The sequence below is a fragment of the Alosa pseudoharengus genome, unplaced genomic scaffold (assembly GCF_046254945.1).
Source record: "Alosa pseudoharengus isolate Yale_2024_CS ecotype anadromous, Long Island Sound unplaced genomic scaffold, YU_APseudo_1.1 YU_APseudo_1.1_scf_2, whole genome shotgun sequence".
Lineage (NCBI taxonomy): Eukaryota > Metazoa > Chordata > Actinopteri > Clupeiformes > Clupeidae > Alosa > Alosa pseudoharengus.
The window spans coordinates 49,289,308-49,309,415 of NW_027468663.1; the positions used below are offsets into that span (position 1 = coordinate 49,289,308).

At 42.4% G+C, this 20,108-nt stretch overlaps 1 protein-coding gene across 3 annotated transcripts in view; it reads left to right on the plus strand.

Annotated features, from left to right (window-relative positions):
- Positions 1-19,857, plus strand: part of LOC143134737 (5'-AMP-activated protein kinase subunit gamma-2-like) — a 28,504-nt gene extending 8,647 nt beyond the window's left edge. Inside the window, exons 1-14 of one of the 3 annotated variants that reach the window (XM_076295348.1) lie at positions 2,695-4,181; positions 10,791-11,002; positions 12,940-12,991; positions 13,532-13,641; positions 14,538-14,619; positions 14,859-14,917; positions 15,000-15,045; positions 15,237-15,291; positions 15,682-15,808; positions 16,089-16,254; positions 16,420-16,457; positions 16,580-16,726; positions 16,908-17,001; positions 18,382-19,857. In XM_076295348.1, the coding sequence (XP_076151463.1) occupies positions 4,088-4,181; positions 10,791-11,002; positions 12,940-12,991; positions 13,532-13,641; positions 14,538-14,619; positions 14,859-14,917; positions 15,000-15,045; positions 15,237-15,291; positions 15,682-15,808; positions 16,089-16,254; positions 16,420-16,457; positions 16,580-16,726; positions 16,908-17,001; positions 18,382-18,413 (1,314 nt within the window). In that variant the 5' untranslated portion in view covers positions 2,695-4,087 and the 3' untranslated portion in view covers positions 18,414-19,857. Of the gene's footprint in view, positions 1-2,694; positions 4,182-10,790; positions 11,003-11,920; positions 12,845-12,939; positions 12,992-13,531; positions 13,642-14,537; positions 14,620-14,858; positions 14,918-14,999; positions 15,046-15,236; positions 15,292-15,681; positions 15,809-16,088; positions 16,255-16,419; positions 16,458-16,579; positions 16,727-16,907; positions 17,002-18,381 lie in introns of those variants that run through there. The other 2 variants (XM_076295347.1, XM_076295350.1) reach the window with 2 other exon arrangements.
- The last annotated feature ends 251 nt before the right edge of the window (positions 19,858-20,108 follow it).

The window sequence follows — 20,108 nt, forward strand, 5'->3', positions numbered from 1 at the left end:
CACTATAAAAAGTTATATAGTTGTATAGGCCCTCTTATCTTTAGCCCAGAGGAGTCTGTGATTTCCAAAAAGAATGTAAAATGTTGATTGATCTCACCACAGGACCATTTCCACTTTACATTACCGGTACATCCATTTTAAATGAGCTGAGGCCCAGAACAGATGGTGGTATTTCTGTATCACCTCTAAATACAATTTCTTTTTTTGCATGGTAAAGTTTACTAGCATTTGTGAGTATCAAACTGTGCTCATAAACAATGGTTATCAGAGGTTTACCTGAGCCAATACATTAACTGTCATTACAGAAACAGCTCATATCAGGTTTTAATGCAGTGTCACCTGAGGTCCAAAAGACTATGGCCATCCAATATTGTTTTTGAACCCTGTTCCTTGATTGCAAAGATTTCTCTGGATTCTCTGAAAATATTTTCCTTTTGTTTTCTTTATCATTGCACAATTTTCCAGCATTTTCTTGGCCCCGGCCCAACTTTTTTAAAAACGTGTTGCTATTATCAAATTCAAATTGAACAAATGTTTCCCATGAAATAGTCATTTATGTAATTTCCAACATTTTACATGTTGTCTGCGTCCTTTTTTGCAGCTAAATATGAGTTAACGTGATTTGCAGATTATCCCATTCAGTTTTTATTTGCATTGTACACAACATCCCAACCTTTTCTGATTTAGGGTTGTAGTTGGTATTGTTTTCAGTATAAAGAGACTTACTTAGCGCTTTCTCGTAAAATCATTTGTCTTAATTTAGAGTTTTACTCTTCTTAAGACGTCTCATCCTGAAAACAAGTCTGCCAGTGCCTTAAGCAAGTTTGTCCTACAACCAAGCAAATTTGGCTGCCAGTGAGTTGAGCCAATTTGTCTTAATAAGACTCCTTAAAATAAGTCAAAATGATCTTTCGAGAGAGTGTAAATCTCTTCATACTAAAAACAGTACCAAATAGATTTTTTGATTTTAATATAAGATTAAAAACACTTGGTTAGATTTTATTTTTTGCAGTGTTGGTTCAGTCTGTTTTATCATTTCTGGGATTTTTCACCAAAAAGTACCAAGAGTTTACCTGCTTGAAGAATGGTGAAGCCCTCCTGTTTAGTTTCTGTAGGCCTTTTAGTGACAGCAGCCGTTCTTACCGCTAACAACTATGACAAGATCAGTTTGCTTGTGTACTTCTGTCTGGCACTAGAAACAGCAGCACAACGCTGTGGCCAGGAAATATGACATGTGCGCTTGACATGTGAGATAGCGAAGTTGCGATTGCATCTTACCAAATCAAAAAATAGCCCAACAAACCTAGGGGTTGTGAAAGCTTGTTTGTGTGCTGTGCCCTCTCTGGTTATCTGTGCTGCAGCATCTCTCCACCAGCTTGGTGGCTCCAGCAGGATTTACAAATAGATGAGAGGACTGCTTCCTCCTCTTTGCTAAACACAGTTCTCAATTAACAGGTTCTCCAAAAAATGTAATAAGTGGGGGGAAAACAATAGGGCTTTGTATTACATGCCTCTTTTTGGCTCTCTCCAGTACCCTCTCAAGCCAAGTTGTTACTTGATATTAATTCATGGAAGTCCTCTGTAGGGCCTACCTAATATTCCTGAGTCTATCATTTCCCCTTAATTATGATATAACCAATGAATAAGCAAAAATAGCACTGAAACGTTGTATGGTACAATTATGATGGATAAAGAGCCCGTTTGTCTTGCATGCTAACACTTGGGCAATAGATGGGGTAATAGTTTTTTCTTGTGTATACAATTCTTCAGAATTGAACATGATCTTAAATATTTATATAATCTTGAAAGTTCTTTTTAATTTTGAGTCTGTTCTTTACTCCCTGTCTTAATTCAGTGCTTTTAGGAAAAGGAGAATTTCATTGCAGATCCTTAGTGAACACATGAGTCATTTTCCAATGCAGTTACAAGGTGATCTCTTTTGGCATTGGCATTTTTCTAATAAACAAGGCTTTGGTAAGCAGTGTTTCCTTTAATGAGGAGCTGGTCGCCTTAACCCCACCAAAGCTCCACTCTCAAAGCCCTGGGTGGATGCCATGTTTCCGGAAGGTTTTCTAAAATAGTTGTGGTGGGAGTTTGTGTGTGTTTCCTGACCGACTGTTTTCTTGGAGCAAACGGGGGTTGATGTCTGATACGTCAGACTCCGACCGCTACATCCATACTCTCAGACAAAAGGCTCAATTTTCTTGATCTGATGGATGGTGGGGTTCATTTGTCTAAACATATTTTCCCAAAACACACTAATGTTAGAAGGATAGATGGATAGATATCTACACTGGCCACCAGGAGGCAATATTGGTAATTTCTAGTGTGGTGTGCTGACAATGGTAAATCATGTGTGAGATGATTGCAATCTGATCACTTTTTTTATATGAATGATGTATGTATTGTATGTATTTTGGAGTTAAAGTGCTAGAATTGCATCTTTTTTTTGAGCATGTAAAACTGACTTTTTTATTTAGCCATATGATTACACTTTTACTACTACTACCTTGGTTGGCAAATCTTTCTGCTATACTATATGGCCTTGTTGTGATATCATTCCAGATCCATCTTCTGCTTCATCAGAACCCTGCAGTGTAGATGTCAGTGTGTGCAGCTAAAACCAGAGATGGCAGGTGAGGGGAGAGAGAGAGTGTCATTTTGGGGGGGGGGGGGGGATTTTGGCATGAAGCACAATGACGGGGTTGTCGCCGGTCATGAGGACATGGGGTCGCGGGTGCCCCACTGTCAGCTGAGGCGGCCTCAGCACTGTTAAAGGTCACACTCCTAAGGAGTGACCACGAGACAACGAGAGACCCGAGGTGTCATGGGTTCACACCTAGTTCTACTGGACCAAGCTGGACTGTGATGGGTGAATGGTGAAGATCAGTAACAGAGGAGTGGGGGTTTGTGTAGTCACTTTGCCAGCTACTAGAATACGACCATAGAGATTATCATCCGCATACAGTAATGATACGGTTGATCTAGTATTCTGTTGGTCTGAACTGATTATATAATTAGTGGTGGAGTGTGTGTATGTGTTGAATGAAGAACTGAAGCCTCAGTGAACTGAACTAGAAATGCCTTTATGCAAATTATTTGGCAGTGGGCAGGATGTGGGTGGCGACTTCAGTGGACCAGGCCAATGAGGGGTCTTCATCCGGGCTGGCTGCTCTCCTCTTACACAGTCCTGTCATGCAGGCTATTTTAAAGAGACACACAGCTGCACCTGACCTGATTTTTCCGCGCACACTCTCCTGGGATTCCCACCACAGCGCACAGGGAGGCAGAGGGAGGGAGAGGAGCCAGCACTCAAGGGAACAGACTCATGCTCCCGGTGCGGCATCAGTGCCCAGCACAATCCCAGCTCAGCCTGACCACCCAGTGGGAAGACACCTCGAAGACGTGTGAGATGTCCGCTTATGGAAGATGGTGTTTGCCAAGGACATGAGGACAATTTTCGCTGACTTGTTTTTCGTCATGCCCTCACTTTGGCCACACTGCCCATGTTCCTGTTCTGCTGTGCCTTTGGATGACCGTGTGAGCGCCAAGATCTGGGCCATAGTCACAAGGACGCGGCTTAGCTGTGGTATGTTATGACTACTGATTGATGGGCCTGCTGGCATCCAAGGTGGCTTGTGCCGTGTGCTTATTGTAATCGTTATTGGCTCACAACGATCTCCGGTGACCTCTGATTTGAGCAGAAAGTCCTGAGACATTGCTTCGAGAGCCATAGATGCTCGTGCCATTTCTGAAGAGGCATATTGAACCCAACACAGATATTGAAAAGGCATAGAAATGAGACACATCCTGTGTGAGTAGCTTAATTCTGTGTGTTAAAACAGGACATTTTTACTCTTCACTGAGTGTTAGAAAACGACTATTCCCATGTAAATCTCTGTTCCCACACCCAGTCTCTTGAAGACACCACCGTCAGTGTTCATGCCACCTCCTCGTGCGTAGGTGTAACACCTAAAAGTGGGGACGTTCCTGGAGCTCTCCTCCGGCCCCTGTCGTCCCAGTCCTCTTCTCTTGACCCAAAGGGCATGCTCCATCTTCAGCCTCAGCACAGAGTTCGTGTCTCCAGATGAAGAGGTTCGGCAGTCTGCGACGGAGCAAGAAGCGCAAGGAGGAGGAGCGCTTGATGGCCAGACGCCAGTCAGAGCCCCATGGCCTGCCCGGTACAGCAACAAAAGAGCCCATCATAGTAATATCCACCCGTCTTAGCTGGCCTGACTGAAGTGTAGTGCAGTAAAGGACAGTACAGTGCAATACAGCACAGCTAGGTTGTTCAATAGAAAGGCACAGTAGTGTTGAATCACTGGTCAGGGCTTAAAATTCATTTTTCAAAATAGGGGGGATTTACACAGTTTGGGGGGGGGGGGGTTCGATTCTGATACCAAGTCAATAATTGCGATTTCGATACTTCTTCGATACTTTTTAAAAAATGTGTTTGATTTTGGGGCCCCCACCACCCTGATGTCATCAGTAATATATACTGTAGTGGGATCATTCACAACAGTGGACATCCTAGATCATTAGTTAATAATGTTTTTTTTAATGTATAGCATTTTACTAGTAATTACTAGTAGCTAAACATATTTAGTCATTTGAAAGCTTTATATTGACGTTTAAACTTTAACACTTAGGCATATCTTTAATGTGGTGTGTAGGTCTAATTGAGTGCACATTGGTGATGAGCATAGATATATATACTGTCAGTATATACCGGTATATCTATGGGTGATGAGTAGGTGTAATTGAGTGCCTGTCACTTTCAGAAATACGTGAGCGTAATTAGCCTCCCTTCAGCCTGACGGTTTTAGGCTAGTCGCTAGTGAATAAAAGTTGTGCATAGTGCATAAGGATATGTGGATGCAATTTGTGTGTCTGCGTCTGCATGAGTTGAATTGAACAGGCTATGTTCAATTCAACTCGGTAGTTGATCCGTCCGGTCAATAGCACCGCATTCACGCCACTTCATGATTATATTAACGTCATCAGACAGGCTGTAAAAGTGTAGATAGATAGATAGATAGATAGATATACTTTATTGATCCCTAGGGGAAATTCAAGGTCACAGTAGCATACAGACAACACACACACACACACATTCAGTAACATATGCGGGAATTTCTCGCATTATGATGGCTAGAGTTGCGGGACTTGAACAAATTATGCGCAATACCCGCAATCCCGCAGTGAAATTTAAGCCCTGCTGGTATATCCTTACAGTATGACTCTGAGAATGGGTATTTCATTGTTTACCCCTACTCTAGAGAAGGTCTTTTGGTCTCACAGTGAGGGACAGAATTAAAATAGTTGACTCTGATTGAGCTTACCTCTGTGCAATTGTGTGTAAAAGATGTGAATGCACTTTGTTTTTCATTTATTTGTGTTTCATTGTAAAGCTAAAAATGGAACAGAAGAATACTTTATTTCTGTCGGAGCTGTTTATGGCTGGTTTCAGATGCATCCTCCCTATGGCATTCCCATAGTTTTCCCCACTAAATAGCATGGCTATGTTCTCTAATGCAAATGTGATCTTACATTTGTAATGCTGCAGCTGTGGTGCTTTGCATGCTCCCAAGGCTGTGGTGTCCTAATCGGTCAGGCCACCTCCGACAGCGTGCCAAGCTAGACTGAGCTGTCAGCAGATGCTCGTGTTGATTTCTTTACGGCACTTCCCCTTTGCTCATCACTTGTGTTGGAGCAGTCCGCTGCTCTGAGCGAGACTCTGGTGTCAGATGGGCATGTGATTTAGGAGATGAGCAGCCAAAATCAGCCGAGCCCCTTATTCTGTGTGGTTTAGCTGTGGCATGGGAGCATGACCCAGTTTCGCCCCAGATGATAGCACAGGGATATAACAGTTACAATTCAGAGGAAATTCACATTCTTGTTAACAATCTGCGGATATGAAACTTTTGCCAAAGTACTTTAGAGACCTGTATCTGAGCCCCCGAGGGCACTTCTGCCAAGTGGAAATTGAGTATTTATGTGATATCTTGTGCCATTGCAATTGCAATGCATGTAATGGCTAAAGGCTATACAATTTAAAGATATTCATGCCACAATTTATGGTCTATATATCACATTGTTGTGTTAAAAACGTTGTGACTACTCTAGCAGTAGCTTCAGTTATCTAATGGTAGAGCATGAAATATCATGAAATATCACTTTACTATAAATATTATCACTTTACTATAAATATTATCACACTGACCTACTTGTAAAGCTACAATTGAGATTGAGAATGGGAATGGGGACCCTTCATATCAATCTCAATGGTGCATTTTGCCCATGTTCAGGGTGGAAAGTGAAAAAGAAAGATTTGCATAAGACAAGTCAAATTTGGTGTTTTTAAAAAGAAAGGCTCATGGAGAATAAAGAAAAAAATATAAAAAAAAATCTTTGCATATTCCCACAAGGTGTTTGGGTGCTCTGAAAATGAGAACCAAAATTATTTTTCAGACTTGTAAGGTTTGCTGTTCAGACCCTGAAGGAATTTATTTTCTGTTCATTGCTTTTTGTGAGAGTGTTTCTACTTATCTCAGTAAGGAAAATAAATCAAGAGTCTATGTTGAGTACAAATATGTCTTCTGAAGGCCTAAACAGAGCCCAGCCAAAAACTCTAATAAAACTTGTATCAACTTTGAGGGACAGCTATGACCATGCAGGATTATCCAGACCAAACGTGACGATTTTGCTACATACTATTCTTATTTATGTACCAGCATGCAAAATTTGAGCCTCCTACATGGTTTAGTTCTTGCGCTGTGGGCTTGTGAACTTTGACAAAAAAAAAGAGGCCGACCAAAATCGACACCCCCCTCCCTCTGTAAAACTGTCCGTATCTTGGAAAGTATTGATCTTACCTAAGAGTAATTTTACAGTGTGTCTCCTGGGTAACATAGGTACACCTGGTAATTTTTTCAGAATTTTTTGAGACCTAAGTGCGTGGGCCCTGGTTCAATTGACGTGGAATGACCCAAACCCTAAGGTCTTTGTGTAACCCAAAGACAGAACAAAGGAGATTGTGAACAGATGGTATGAGCAAATGGTGCCCAGCCGGTGGCATTTCACACCTACATATGCATTGAATACATCAAAGGAAGAGAGAGAGTACTCTCTAAATGTAAATGTAGCTAAGTCTCCATCTAGTCTGGGGCTAGAAACAGTCATACAAAATTATCTGCATCAGTATTTGAATTGGAATTGGAATGACAGGAAGTGAAATTAAATTCATGGCATTTCAAAGCAATTCCACAGAACAGAAAGAATGTGTTGAATCTCACATACATTCAGTTTTGAGAAGATTACTTTGGAAATGTAATTGGTTACTGTTTTTAATTTATAAGTTGTGTGTTTGATGCAATCATATCTGACATATACTGTGAAGCTTCATTGTTAAGCACTACCCTTAAATTGTGTTGAATTTCAATTCTACTTCCTTTAAGTTAAATTGTAATTCTAATTCAAATTGTAATTCTACATCCTATTTTGGACCTCAATTCAAATTCAAGAATTAAATTGGAATTTAGGAGTCATTCTCAATTAAATTCTGAATTTTGCACAAGCCTGTACTGCACTGTCTGCCATCATATAAAGCCGCCCCATGCAGGATAAGCGGTTGTGATTGGTTCCTGGATTATTGGTGACTCAGACATGGCTTCAAATGGACAGTCTCCAGACAGAGTTTGTCTGGGTTCAACAAGGCTAATAATTTCCACTAGCGGTTGTATTTCAAACCATACATTTACAATTCTGTGTGTGCATTTTGACTCATCTGCCAAACTGTACTGTGCCAGCCTGCCAGGAGTTCCTCAGTGGGGGGTGGGTTGGGGGGAATACTGTAGTGGACCAGGCATGGGATCTACACACTGCAAAGTATGTCGGGGCCACTTGGCTGTGGACCTGACAACTCCTAATTGGGACTGGCTGTGACCCCAAGCCCCGAGTCAGGGAGCCCCTCTCTCAGCACCCTGCCTCTGTCTCTCTGTCAGATGTCCAGCGCATGACAGGGGTAGAACATAGTCACAAGCCCCTGACTCAGATAGGTCGAAGTGGGGGGGGGGTCTTGCCTTTCACTGGCCTACTTCCCTAAGGGTAAGGTTCTGGTGTCAGGGGTTAAAGCAGGTTGTTGGGTGGATCCGGTGACCAGTGGGTCACACACTGTTGATGCTTATTTACTGGCAGTCCTTTAGATTAGAGGATATTACTGACATGTCTGTCCCTGACTACACGCCCTCTCCTCCTTTCTCTCTTCTTCTTTCCCATCGTATAAATATTAAGTATACTGTATCTCTGGATTTGTCTCACTAGTCCTCCTTTTTTAACACTATGTTGCTCTCTCTCTTTCTCTCATATGCATATCACACCAGTGGGGGATACCTGGTTCCAACTCCCTGCATGCCCCTCTCTCTCGCTCTCTCTCTCTCTCTCTCTCTCTCTCTCTCTCTCTCTCTCTCAGACTCAGTTGCCCCAATAGCCCCTGCCACCCCTACAGTTGCCCCAATAGCCCCTGCCACCCCTACAGATGACTGCCCCCCCCTCCCTTTCCTTTCAGCACAACCATGACATTTGCTGTTTGCTAAATAAGATCAAGGCCACATGTGCTAGGCATATTAATGACTTGTTCCTCAAATGCCAGTGGACTCGGTTGACAGCTCCGGTGCGTCTCAAGTGTTTATTGATGTTTGGATTGTTGTAATACCATCCCTAGTTCCTATTCAGTTTTGAAAGCTCAACCTTGCAACTGAAATAACTTTCCAGGGCATATAGATTTGCATATAGATCTTGAAAAGTAGGATCTCCCAAAATCTCATTGGCACAATCTTTGGCAATACAAAGATATCATGTCATTGTCAAAAGGTGTTCTTGTTGCTGGTCTGATGCCAGAGTCCAATCGACTTTTGTCATAGATTTTCTGTGGGAGCCAAAATGAATCCACAGTTATAGACTGGAACCCTGCAAGGTGCGACTGCAGGCAGTGTAGGGACTGTGACAGATCCATATCGGTCAGCAGTTGTTAGCGCATTGGTGTGACAGTGATGCCTCTTCTCTCTCTCACACACACACACACACACACACACACACACACGCACACACACACACACACACACACATGCGCACACACACACACACACACACACACACACACACACACACACACACACACATGCACAGACACACACACACACACACACACACGCACAGACACACACACACACACACTCACACACACACACGCACACACTCACTCACTGTAACTGTAAGTGTGAGGTGCTTTTGGCAGGCGATACAGCAGAGCAGCAGTGGACTAGCATGTGTGTGCTGCACTGTGTCTTATCTGCTCCCGTGGAATGTGTGTAACCGCAGCCAGGGCTAAAATAAGACGCCACCATGGCGGAAATGAAGCGGGCTGCAGAGAGATGGCATTAGGCTGCTAAATGTCAGGAGATAGCCAGGATTCCAGGAACAACCAGCGCTGAGGGAAGCCTGATAGAACTCATATTGTGTTCACTGCCGTTATAGTTACTACTAATTAACACACATTTTATATGCATTTAGTGTTTTGGTCAGCAGCTTTTACCTAAAGTACCTCACTGCATAATGTAGACTATTTTTTAGTCATTGTGTTTTTTTTGAGTTGATCAGTTATGCAAGAAATCTGTTAAATCGTTCTCTTTTCAGTCACACTTGCCCTGTCTCAACTTTTTTTGACCAGGCAGTTGTAAAATGATTCACACAGCCTACCACAAAAACACAAAACAAATGAACAAAACAAAAAAGCACACATCTACCCCCCCCCCCCCCCCACACACACACACACACACACACACACACACACACACACACTCACTCACCTACACACATTACCGACTCAACTGAATGTTGTCCAGTGAGTATATGATACTCACACCCAGATTTACATTAAGTTTATGATGGGTGACAGCTTGTTACTAAATGCAGAATGGATTTGGAGTTTCAAAGTCAATCTAACATCTTCATTTACAAGGTTTAGTGAAAGCAGGTAATTTCTGTGAGGACAAGGGGAGTATGCAGAATATGAAAACAATACGAGGGCTAGGCCACTGCGTTAACAGCCATACAAGGGAAACTGACAGAAAATGGCAGTGGCAAAGATAGTTGTTACCACTGAAAGTTGCAAAATCAAAAGAGACAAAATATTACATTGAGTTTGAGCTAGTCTGTGATAGAGCTTCTACAGTTAAGGTAAAGTAATCCTTCAATTCACGATAGAGAAATTTCAAGAGCAAAGTTGTTCTTAAAGGTTGTATCAGCGATGGCAGGGTAATGTCACTTTTGTTGACGTTCAAACAAAACAGAGAGCTAGCTCGATACTCCCTCCCCCTCCCTCCCGTGCAATTGAAACTCCTGAACGTGCATCTCGTCGGTTATTGGTTGGAACACTTTATTTTGCCTTTGAGTGGTTGGCAACACTTGTTGGTAGCAATTGTTTTTGTGTGCAGCGCGTTTTTTTGACGGCCTGCTTATGGGCCGGGCAGCTAGCGGATCGTTAGGAAAGATTAGATGAATGTGATAATTTATGCTTGGGCCTTTTTTGGGTCTGCAATCACTGATACAACCTTTAAAGCAAACTTTTCTAGAATCTGTATTGTCCTGTATTTTGTTGGTGGGACACACATTGTGCAGTTCCCCACATGTCTTACTCTGTTCCCTGTAAACCCTTATTAATCGCTGTCTTCAAAACCTAGTCTCTGTGTATAACAATGATGTTGCATGGTGCAACCTCTGTGTCCTCCCAGCCTCAGGCCTGTCCTCTCCACCAGGCACACCGACCCAGACGCCCAGCCCGCCGGTGTTCTCTGTGGACGCCCAGAGCCCAGTCCCGGAGCGGGTGAAGCCCCGGCCCCGTTCCCCCTCCTCTCCCTCGGAGTCCATCCTGCGCTACAGCCAGCCCCTGTCCTCCGCCAAGCCCCCCATCCTCGCCTCTGTTTCCAAGTCTACCTCACGACAGGTGAGCCACAGACACTTTGCCCTTTGCTTTGGTTTGATGTTTGGATGTCTGAACTTGGCATTGTCTTCTATATAATATGTCTGGAGATATGACCATGACTGTGGGGTGTTGAGGTTTCATTTCCTGGTTTAGGTCAGGCCATTTCCACATACTACATGGATCAAGCCAATATGGATCAAGGAAAAACATATCCTCTGTCGCCCAAAGACAAAATATTGTCCCTGTGGGTTGATCATATACAGTTGTCTTCTCCTATTCACATAAAACCATTTTCAGGTGAATTTACCAGGAGGTATTTGTTTAAGTAGTACACACACACACACACACACACACACACACGGCATAGAAACTGTTGTGACCGGATAGTAATCAAGACTCCGCTGAGCTTGAATGGCTTGATGCAAAGCTGAGTCAAAACGCCGCCGGCTCTGATGGGCTCATTTAACCACTGTCCACCCCACTGGCTCATGTAGGTTTAGCAGCACGGCATTTTGTCTGATGAGATGTGTGCTCCACTTAGGCATTTGCTCTGACTTGACAGCGAACTGATGAGATGGGGTTCAGTGTGTAGACTACGTAACATTGTTCTTTAAGTAAACTGTGCTTCCACATTATTATTGGTGAAATATGGATAGTCCAAAAAAAGTCATAGCTATGTTGAAATGAGATGATTTGTAATGACGTTGTTTTATGTGTGTGTGTGTGTCTGTGTCTGTGTGTATGTGTGTCTGTGGGCATCAGGGGCATCCTGCTTTAAACCCTTCTTCCTTATTAACCTCACTCTGGCTGAGGGTCCTTACACAGCTGGCAGTATTTCAGTCAGGCTCAGAAACACATTTTGCCCATGAAGATTAAAATCTCATCTACTCATCTGCTTTGTTTTACTGCCTTGCAATCCAGAGGGTGGCAGTGGTGAAGTGTGGAAGGCTGGTGCCATGTTTACTGTCACAGAAATTGATAGCGAGTAGTGGTGAGAACCTCTGCAGTCTGGAAGGGGGAAAAAACCCTGCAGTGTCTGAGGTTGCTGTGGGGATGAAGGCTTTGTGGCTCTATGGGGACATGAAAGAGTGGGCTTTTCCTGGTGTTGTCAGTGCAGTGGGCACTGCCTGGTATCCTCACATGTCATGCCCCTTAAATGCTCTGAAACTGAGCACTGGTCAGTTTTTTTTTTCAGTCTGTGCCATGTTACACCAAATCTGCTGCAAATAATTCCTCCAACACTACAGTTTTGATTCACAGAAAACTGAGTTTTTTTGTCTTTTTGTTATTATTATTATTATTAGTAGTAGTAGTAGTAGTATTTTTTGTAAGGGATTCATTATTAAGCTAGACATGGAAACGAACTGAACAGCAAATAGGTCTAGGCCAGTGTTTCTCAAACTTTTTTTCTGGGGACCCACTTTTTAAAAATCACTCGTGACTGTGGTAGTTAACAAACTACTCTAGGCTATGACTTTCAGAAGGTTTATTTGTGTGTAGCCTAGTAGTAGGCCTAGTAGATGTTGCTGTGAATTACGCAGATAACCTATAGTTTACGGAAGGAGGGTTCAGGTGATTTGGGCTAGAAACCTGTCACAGCCTTGCGGTAGGCCTATGTAAGCAAGCCTACATTCTGGGGGTGTGCCTGTGCCTGATGCATGTTTTACCCAGAGAGTTGGTTCGCTTGCGTCCCTGTGTGAACTACTGCAGCGGGGACACGGGCAAGGGCAAACATGAATGAGCACAAGAGCAATAGTTTCACTTGCCCTTCAACGTAACTTCAGTCATAGTTGTTCTTCTGCGGGCTACGTGAAGGAATCACACAGTTGTCCCATTTTCTTTTCCTGTCGGTTAGCTAATTAGGTAAAAGTTTCCCGGTTTCACTTTGAGTCGTCAACGCGAGGTTAAGAAGTCTTCACTCGGTAGGCTGGTGATTTAAATCCTGTCTTTATTCACAGATCTCTGGATTAGCCGAAGGCATGCTGGAAAAACTTGAAATTGAAGATGAAGGTGAGCATGTTTTTTCAGTAATCATTCTTCCTAAGAAGTTATTTGTAGAAAACACAACACGATAAACTTTTGTAGATGTTTCAGTGTTTAGCCTGCGTTTTTTTTTAATGAAATCTAAAAGGAACCAGAATAATGCCGACATCAAAGAACTCGATATTTAGTAGCCTAGCCTATTGCAACAAATTTCAGGCGATTGTAAGACTGAAACATGATGCTCTGCAGATATTTCCAGAAATTGTGTTGCCTATCCAAGCAGCAAAGAGGCATGGCATCAGCCATCCAAGCTTGAATTGAATTGGTCACTACTAATGAAACAATGAAACGGCATGGAATTATCCGATTCTTAGGCGAATTAATTGAAACTTGGTCCAAATGGTGTTATAGGCTATCATGGAGTTACATTGCCTACTATTGATGGATATTTAAACTCATTAAACCTACACTCGCCTGACTCAGGCAAGGCAAACTTGGAAGTCATCCTCACATTTACTGATATAATATATACTGTTTAACTTTGTTGTGCAATGTGTGTTCCCACAGTGTCTAAGGACCCAGAGAATGACATGTACATGCATTTCATGAAGTCTCATAAATGCTATGATCTCATTCCCACAAGCTCGAAGTTGGTGGTCTTTGACACTTCCCTACAGGCAAGTGCTAATATCTTTGATCACATCGTTTCTAACACTTTACCATACTGCTCTTGTCAAACCTCATTCTAAATTATGATTTCAAAAAATGTAACAGATTTCCTGGTTTAGTTTAGTATGTTATTAGTTTGAGAATATTCCCTGTCAATATAAATAAAGAAATAGTGATGCAAACTGTAAGGCAAACCAGAAAATGCTGTAGAAAGCACTATTTGCTTTCTTTATGGTAACAGGGTAACATTGTAGGTTGGTATTCAACCAATGTTATGATAATTTGCCGGTACAAAGTTAGTCTCTATTGCATGGTTAATCTTTCCCAGGAATAAGGCTGTAGTTGCCTCTTTGAAGTGGTGGTGTATGGCTATAAAACTGGGTGTGCCCAGGTTAACCAGTAATCATGTAGAAGTATTAACCTCTGCTGGCTTTGAGAATGTGACCCTAAAGCCCAGTCAACTACAAATTTCCTCACAGTCCAACACAGTAATCAGGATGTGTTGGTTAACATTGGACCCAAGGAACAGATTTATTGTCTTCTGATAACAGACTAAACCCAGATTGGAAGGAGTGCTGAAAACAACAAAATGATCTAAGCAGATGGCCAACTAAACTAAAGCTTACTGTCCGCATGAGCAAATGGCTCCTCTTCCATTCTCATGGTAGCCCCTGGTCTCCCTTATCAACCAATAGTCTAACAACTAAATCCCATGGCAATTCCACAAACCACTCCCCAAAGAACTAACACTGTTTTGTAGCAGGATCGCTACAATTTTCAGTTAATGCAACACACGGACAATGTGCACTCTGAAAAAGTATGAATGGTTTGTGCTCAGTGTTCTGTGTCTTTGAGCTTATGATGAGCTTGCCTTTGCCTCTGCTCCTGTTTTAACACCCATCAGGTAAAGAAAGCGTTCTTTGCTTTGGTGGCCAATGGAGTTCGTGCAGCGCCACTGTGGGAGACCAAAAAGCAGAGCTTTGTGGGTAGGGGCATCTTCAGTTAAAAACATATAGATATATATGTCCATGAGTCTACAGGCTGGATTTACTAATCTGGTTAATATTGCAGTGTTGTAATCAGTTATCATGAACAAAACAATTGTCCCTTGCTCCTACAATTCAGTTCAATTGTATTAATGTATACAGCAAGTGTCTTCCTGAAGTTTGTTTCTGGTACCCATTTGCCATAGCTATACATTGATTTGCCTTGTTTTTGTAATCAGGAATGTTGACCATCACAGACTTTATTATCATCCTGCACAGATACTACAAGTCACCACTGGTAAGTCAGCAGTCAGTGTCTACTGTTGATTAGTTGAGTCCTTCATAGTGATGGTGATAGTATGTATACTTTTATTTCACAGGTACATCTATATGAATTAGAGGAGCATAAGATTGAAACATGGAGAGGTAAGCAGAACATGAGTACAGTATGATAAAATATTTTAAACATTGATTTTAAACTTTCAGTTAAGCACTAAAAGAGAACTTCAATGGAATTTTCCTTGGAAATAAAACTCTGGGACTTGGCTCCATGTATGGGAATCATCCCTGTGACTTACTGAAAAATAGGGATCATAATAGTTGTTCTTTACTTCCAGATCTGTACTTGCAAGAGACGTTCAAGCCATTTGTCAGTATATCACCTGAGGCCAGGTAGGATGTTTTTCTTTTATTAATCTTTTATCTGTATCATTTTCAAATGTCTGAATGCTGGTATGTGTGAAGCCAGTATAGACAACAGGCTTTGCATGCATGAGTTTTTGGATTTTCATGTCAAAATGGATGCTGTATGTTAGCAACCTCAGTTAGCCGTCAGCAGTAGTTTGCCTTTGGCTCTCCTCATCCAGTCATTTTATTTGCCTTTGGCTCCCAACATGTGGACGTCCTGATCAATATTGACACAATCAAGGAAATGAAAATTAATTCTGCCAACGCAGCATGCAGCTGTTCCTGCGCCTATCTGTTTTGTGCTATGTAGTATACTGTGACTCTAGCGGCCATCAAAGGCCATTTGAAGACGTTTTGTCTGCTCATGTTCCACAGCTTGTTTGAAGCTGTCTACTCACTCATCAAAAACAAAATCCATCGGCTGCCCATCATCGACCCAGTGACGGGCAATGCCCTGTATATCCTCACACACAAGAGGGTCCTGAAATTCCTGCAATTGTTTGTAAGTGAGAGACACATTCACAGCTAAATTTAGAAGTTGCTTGTATTATTCATGCTGTATTGTATCAGAGGGAAGTCATTTAATGATCTGTTGGGAGTTTCTTAAAAGTTGTCTTAATTTTACTTGGGTTAAAAAAAACAACTAAAGACCTTGGTGTCACAAAGGATTCATAGTGATGTTGACAGTATGTGTACTTCCATGGATATACAATAGCTACAATCTGCATATTTGTGTGTTTTGTTTGTGTATGGCATGGATTTCTATATTTGTTTCCTCACAGATGTGTGAGATGCCAAAGCCTGCCCTAATGAAGCAAACGTTAGGTGAGATGGGTATTGGCACCTACACAAATATTGCCTTCATCCACCCAAACACACCCATCATCAAAGCTCTGAACCTGTTTGTTGAGAGAAGGGTGTCAGCTCTACCTGTAGTGGATGAGTCAGGTAGGAACGTCTGGTTTCCATCTGTTTCACTAGAGCTTCTTGTTGATGTAGCTGATGTCTGTTTCAAATAGATTATGTGCTTCTTCTGTTGTAATGTTTCAAATAGATTATGTGATTCTTCTGTTGTAATGTTGCATCTTGATTGCACCTTATTCCTTCTCACAGGAAAGGTGGTCGACATTTATTCCAAATTTGACGTCATTGTAAGTCTTTCCTCTCTTTTGAATTGCAGTTAATTCCATGTTTATGCAGGAATAGTCCTTCATCCATGTGCTTAACCCATTTATCTCTCCCATTCCCTCTCCCCTTCCCTGTCTGTGTGTAGAACCTGGCTGCAGAGAAAACCTATAACAACTTAGATGTGACCGTGACCCAGGCTCTGAAGCATCGTTCGCAGTACTTTGAGGGTGTGGTCAAGTGCAACAAGCTTGAGAACCTTGACACGATTGTGAACAGGATTGTTAAAGCAGAGGTGAGATCATAAACACTCATTCAGTCCAACACCTTAAATCCATTTTTTTTTTCATTGTCCTGGCACTTGACACCACCAGAGCTGTGTCTGTACATGTGTGATTTTGCCTTTTCCCAATAAATGATGAGAACATGAAAACTACTTATTCCCCTTTTTGTCTGTTTCTCTCCACCCTCTCCAGGTGCATCGGCTGGTGGTGGTGGACGAGCGCTCGTGTATCGAGGGCGTCATCTCCCTGTCTGACATCCTGCAGGCTCTGGTGCTCACCCCTGCAGGTATCGATGCTCAGCACTCCTAACCCCTCTTTCTCCACTCCTGCTTTTCCTGCTTTTTCTCTTCCTCTCCTCATCTACATCTCAGATGCCGCTCTGACCTCTTCCTGATTCACCACCCTGGCACACGCCCCACCCTCATGCCCCCCCCCCCTGCCACCACCCCGTTCCCTCCACCCCTCAATCTCAGGTACAGCAGAGCCTGCATTGTAGCACTGCTCTGTGCCTGCCTGTGGGTTTGGCATGGCTTCGACCCACCATGAGAGACGGAGACCTTTGCCAGTGTATGTATAAGGAGCAGAAGAGAGAATGGGTGTGTTGGTTGACGGGATGTATGAATCTCTCTTGTCTGTAGAAGCTCCGTCGTGTGGTGTGAATTTGAGGCCATGTTTTCCCGTCTCCCTAGATCACACCTCTCTGTGATTGTGATTGGTCGCTTCCTGGTGATGTGTGCTGTATTGGCATGCCCCATATCTACTCACGTCTTTCATTGAACTTTTCTCTTCTGAAATCCTCCAGCAGTTCACTGCTTATGAGCATGAACATGACTCCATACATATATAAATCATATGGATCGATAATATTGTTATTTATCTAGTAGTGCATGTAGGTGTATTCAATTGCTTGTGAATTGAAGTGGATGGTGTAATGGATATGTGTATACATGTGACTAGGGCTGGGACGGTAACTGCATTACCGCAATACCGCGGTCAGGTGACGCCTACTAAGGGTCTGAGCTTGTCACCGTCATCACCGCAGGAAAAAAAATGCACGTGTGTACGTAGTGTTTAATGTATTGATGTGTTTTGTGAGAGACCATCTTATGACATGGATTCAGGTTTTCTAAACAAAACTTCAAAATGTATCATCAAAAGATGAAGCAAACCTGACCTTCCGCATGTGTTTCAATGTTCCAATATTCCATTTGTGTTTAGGCCTACAATGCGAGAGTAGCAGAGAACCGGCAAAATCCTAACACTTTTTTTATTCTCTCCATTCAAACACGATTTACACAAAGACTTTCAACTTGAAAGCTGTGATATTTGGCCAGAAAGGAGTCATACATGTTTACTTCATGAAAGTTGAAACAGAATTAAAAAAAAAATTTCAGTTTGTTAAAAATATAGTGACATTTAGCCTACCTTTGTTACAACCTGACGCAGCCATTAAAAAGTGTGGTAGCCTTCAGTTGTAACTGTAGCATAAGTGTCATGAATGTAACATCGCGGTAAATCGTGGTCATTTTTTGCTTTTCAACTGCGGTAAGAAAAAATCCATACCGTCCCAACCCTACATGTGACATGTTTATTATTTTACAATGAGTCCATCTCTCTCCATCTCTCTCCATCTCTCTCCATCTCTCTCTCTCACACACACACATAGGTGGTGAACGGAAAGAGAGTGCAACTGATTGACAGGGGGGCTGCTGTGGGCCCACTGGGAAAGCGCAGGGTTAGCAGGTTCGCCTGGTGGAACCAGACTGGTCGGTAGAGGCCTGAGGGTCCACTGTGGTCTGGTGCCCTCATGCCAGAGCTGCACACCTGGTCACGCCCGGAGTTGGCCGCTCCTCAGTCCGCACTGGGGGGCGCAGGATGGAGGCTGGATGGACGTCCCACTGTTTCATCCTCCTAACAAAACCAGGCCTCGTCTGCATTGGATTCAAAGACTGGCGCGACTCACGTGGCTGTTCTTGATCTGTTTGTAATGCCAACTGGGCTAGATCATAGCCCCTGCGACTGCTGTAAATGTTTATTATCTGCACACTTATTATATGCTGCTCCTTGCTGAAATGAATGACAATAGTGCCAAGTCACTCACTGTGTTTATACCTGTGGCGATTGAAGCCATAGGACCTTATGCTGCATCATACCAACTACTACAGAACAGGCTTAGGCTGCATGCTTTATCAAAACTTTTAGACAAAACACATTTGAATGGTTGGTGGTGATAACACTGCAGAAATGATATTGGACAAATATGGTTCAAGCCAACAACATGGAACTGCTTGTTGTGTGAACCACTGGGTTGGTTAAACCAGTTAAGCAGGCAGAATGGCAAGCAGTCTTAGAGCACACTTTGTCTCTTTGTTTTGATGATGACCCTAAGGCCTCAATGCCTCAGAATGGTATGGCCATTTTCAGGCAAGAGGTTGCAGTGGTTGTTAACTGATTGTTTTAGCTCCTCAAGCTGAAGCTCATTCTTCACCAGTGTCCATTTAGCTCTGTTAATTCTAGGTGTGTTTCTGCCATGTTGTCATTGTTCATGAAGTATTGTGCCTTGGAACAGTCTAGCCTGTACAGCCAACAAGGGATTCTCACAGTCTCTGTTGGAGAGATCCCCTATTACAAATAATGTGAGTGTCATTTGAAAGCAGCCCAATAGAAATGTGTCCATTATTTTTGTGGGTTTTTACGTTCCTGGAAAGGGCACATATTTTTCTATAAGACATATGCTTTTGAAAGATTACTTTTAAGCTTTATTTTTTTTTAGAGATACTGTAAGCTTTGTATATGTGTGTGTGTGTGTATTTGTGTGGCTACAGTGTGCTTTCACTGACATGGCTGGAATAACACTAGTGTGGAAAGCAGCTTTTAATGGGGTTGTTGTCCTGTCCTGTGCACTAAAACGCTGATGACGACCAGTGATGTAGTACCAGCTCCTGCCTGTGGGGGCAGAAGAGCAACATGGACGTCCTAATGCACCATGCACTGTAAATATGGCCTCTCACTAGAGGAGCGTGGGCCCTCCATTTTCATGTGTAAATATTGTCATGTGACATACAATGTCCAGAGTTATTTCTTAAAAGTATAAAGGATAAAAAGGAAGTGTATTATATGTAAATAAATGGTTTAAATAGTGCCATTTTTGTCAAGATTGTGTTCTTATCACAACACACAATATACACAAGATCTCAATGAAAGCTTCATACTCTCGTACTTTCATTGTGGTCAGTATGTTACATGGGTGTGAATGAATAGAAATGCATTGATGCATTAATGGTCTGCCTTGAGATTAATATATATACTGTATATATATTATTTTCTTACCTAACTGCCTCAAAAGAAATCTGTTCCTAAATTCTTAATACAGCCCCTATAATACTCATAAAT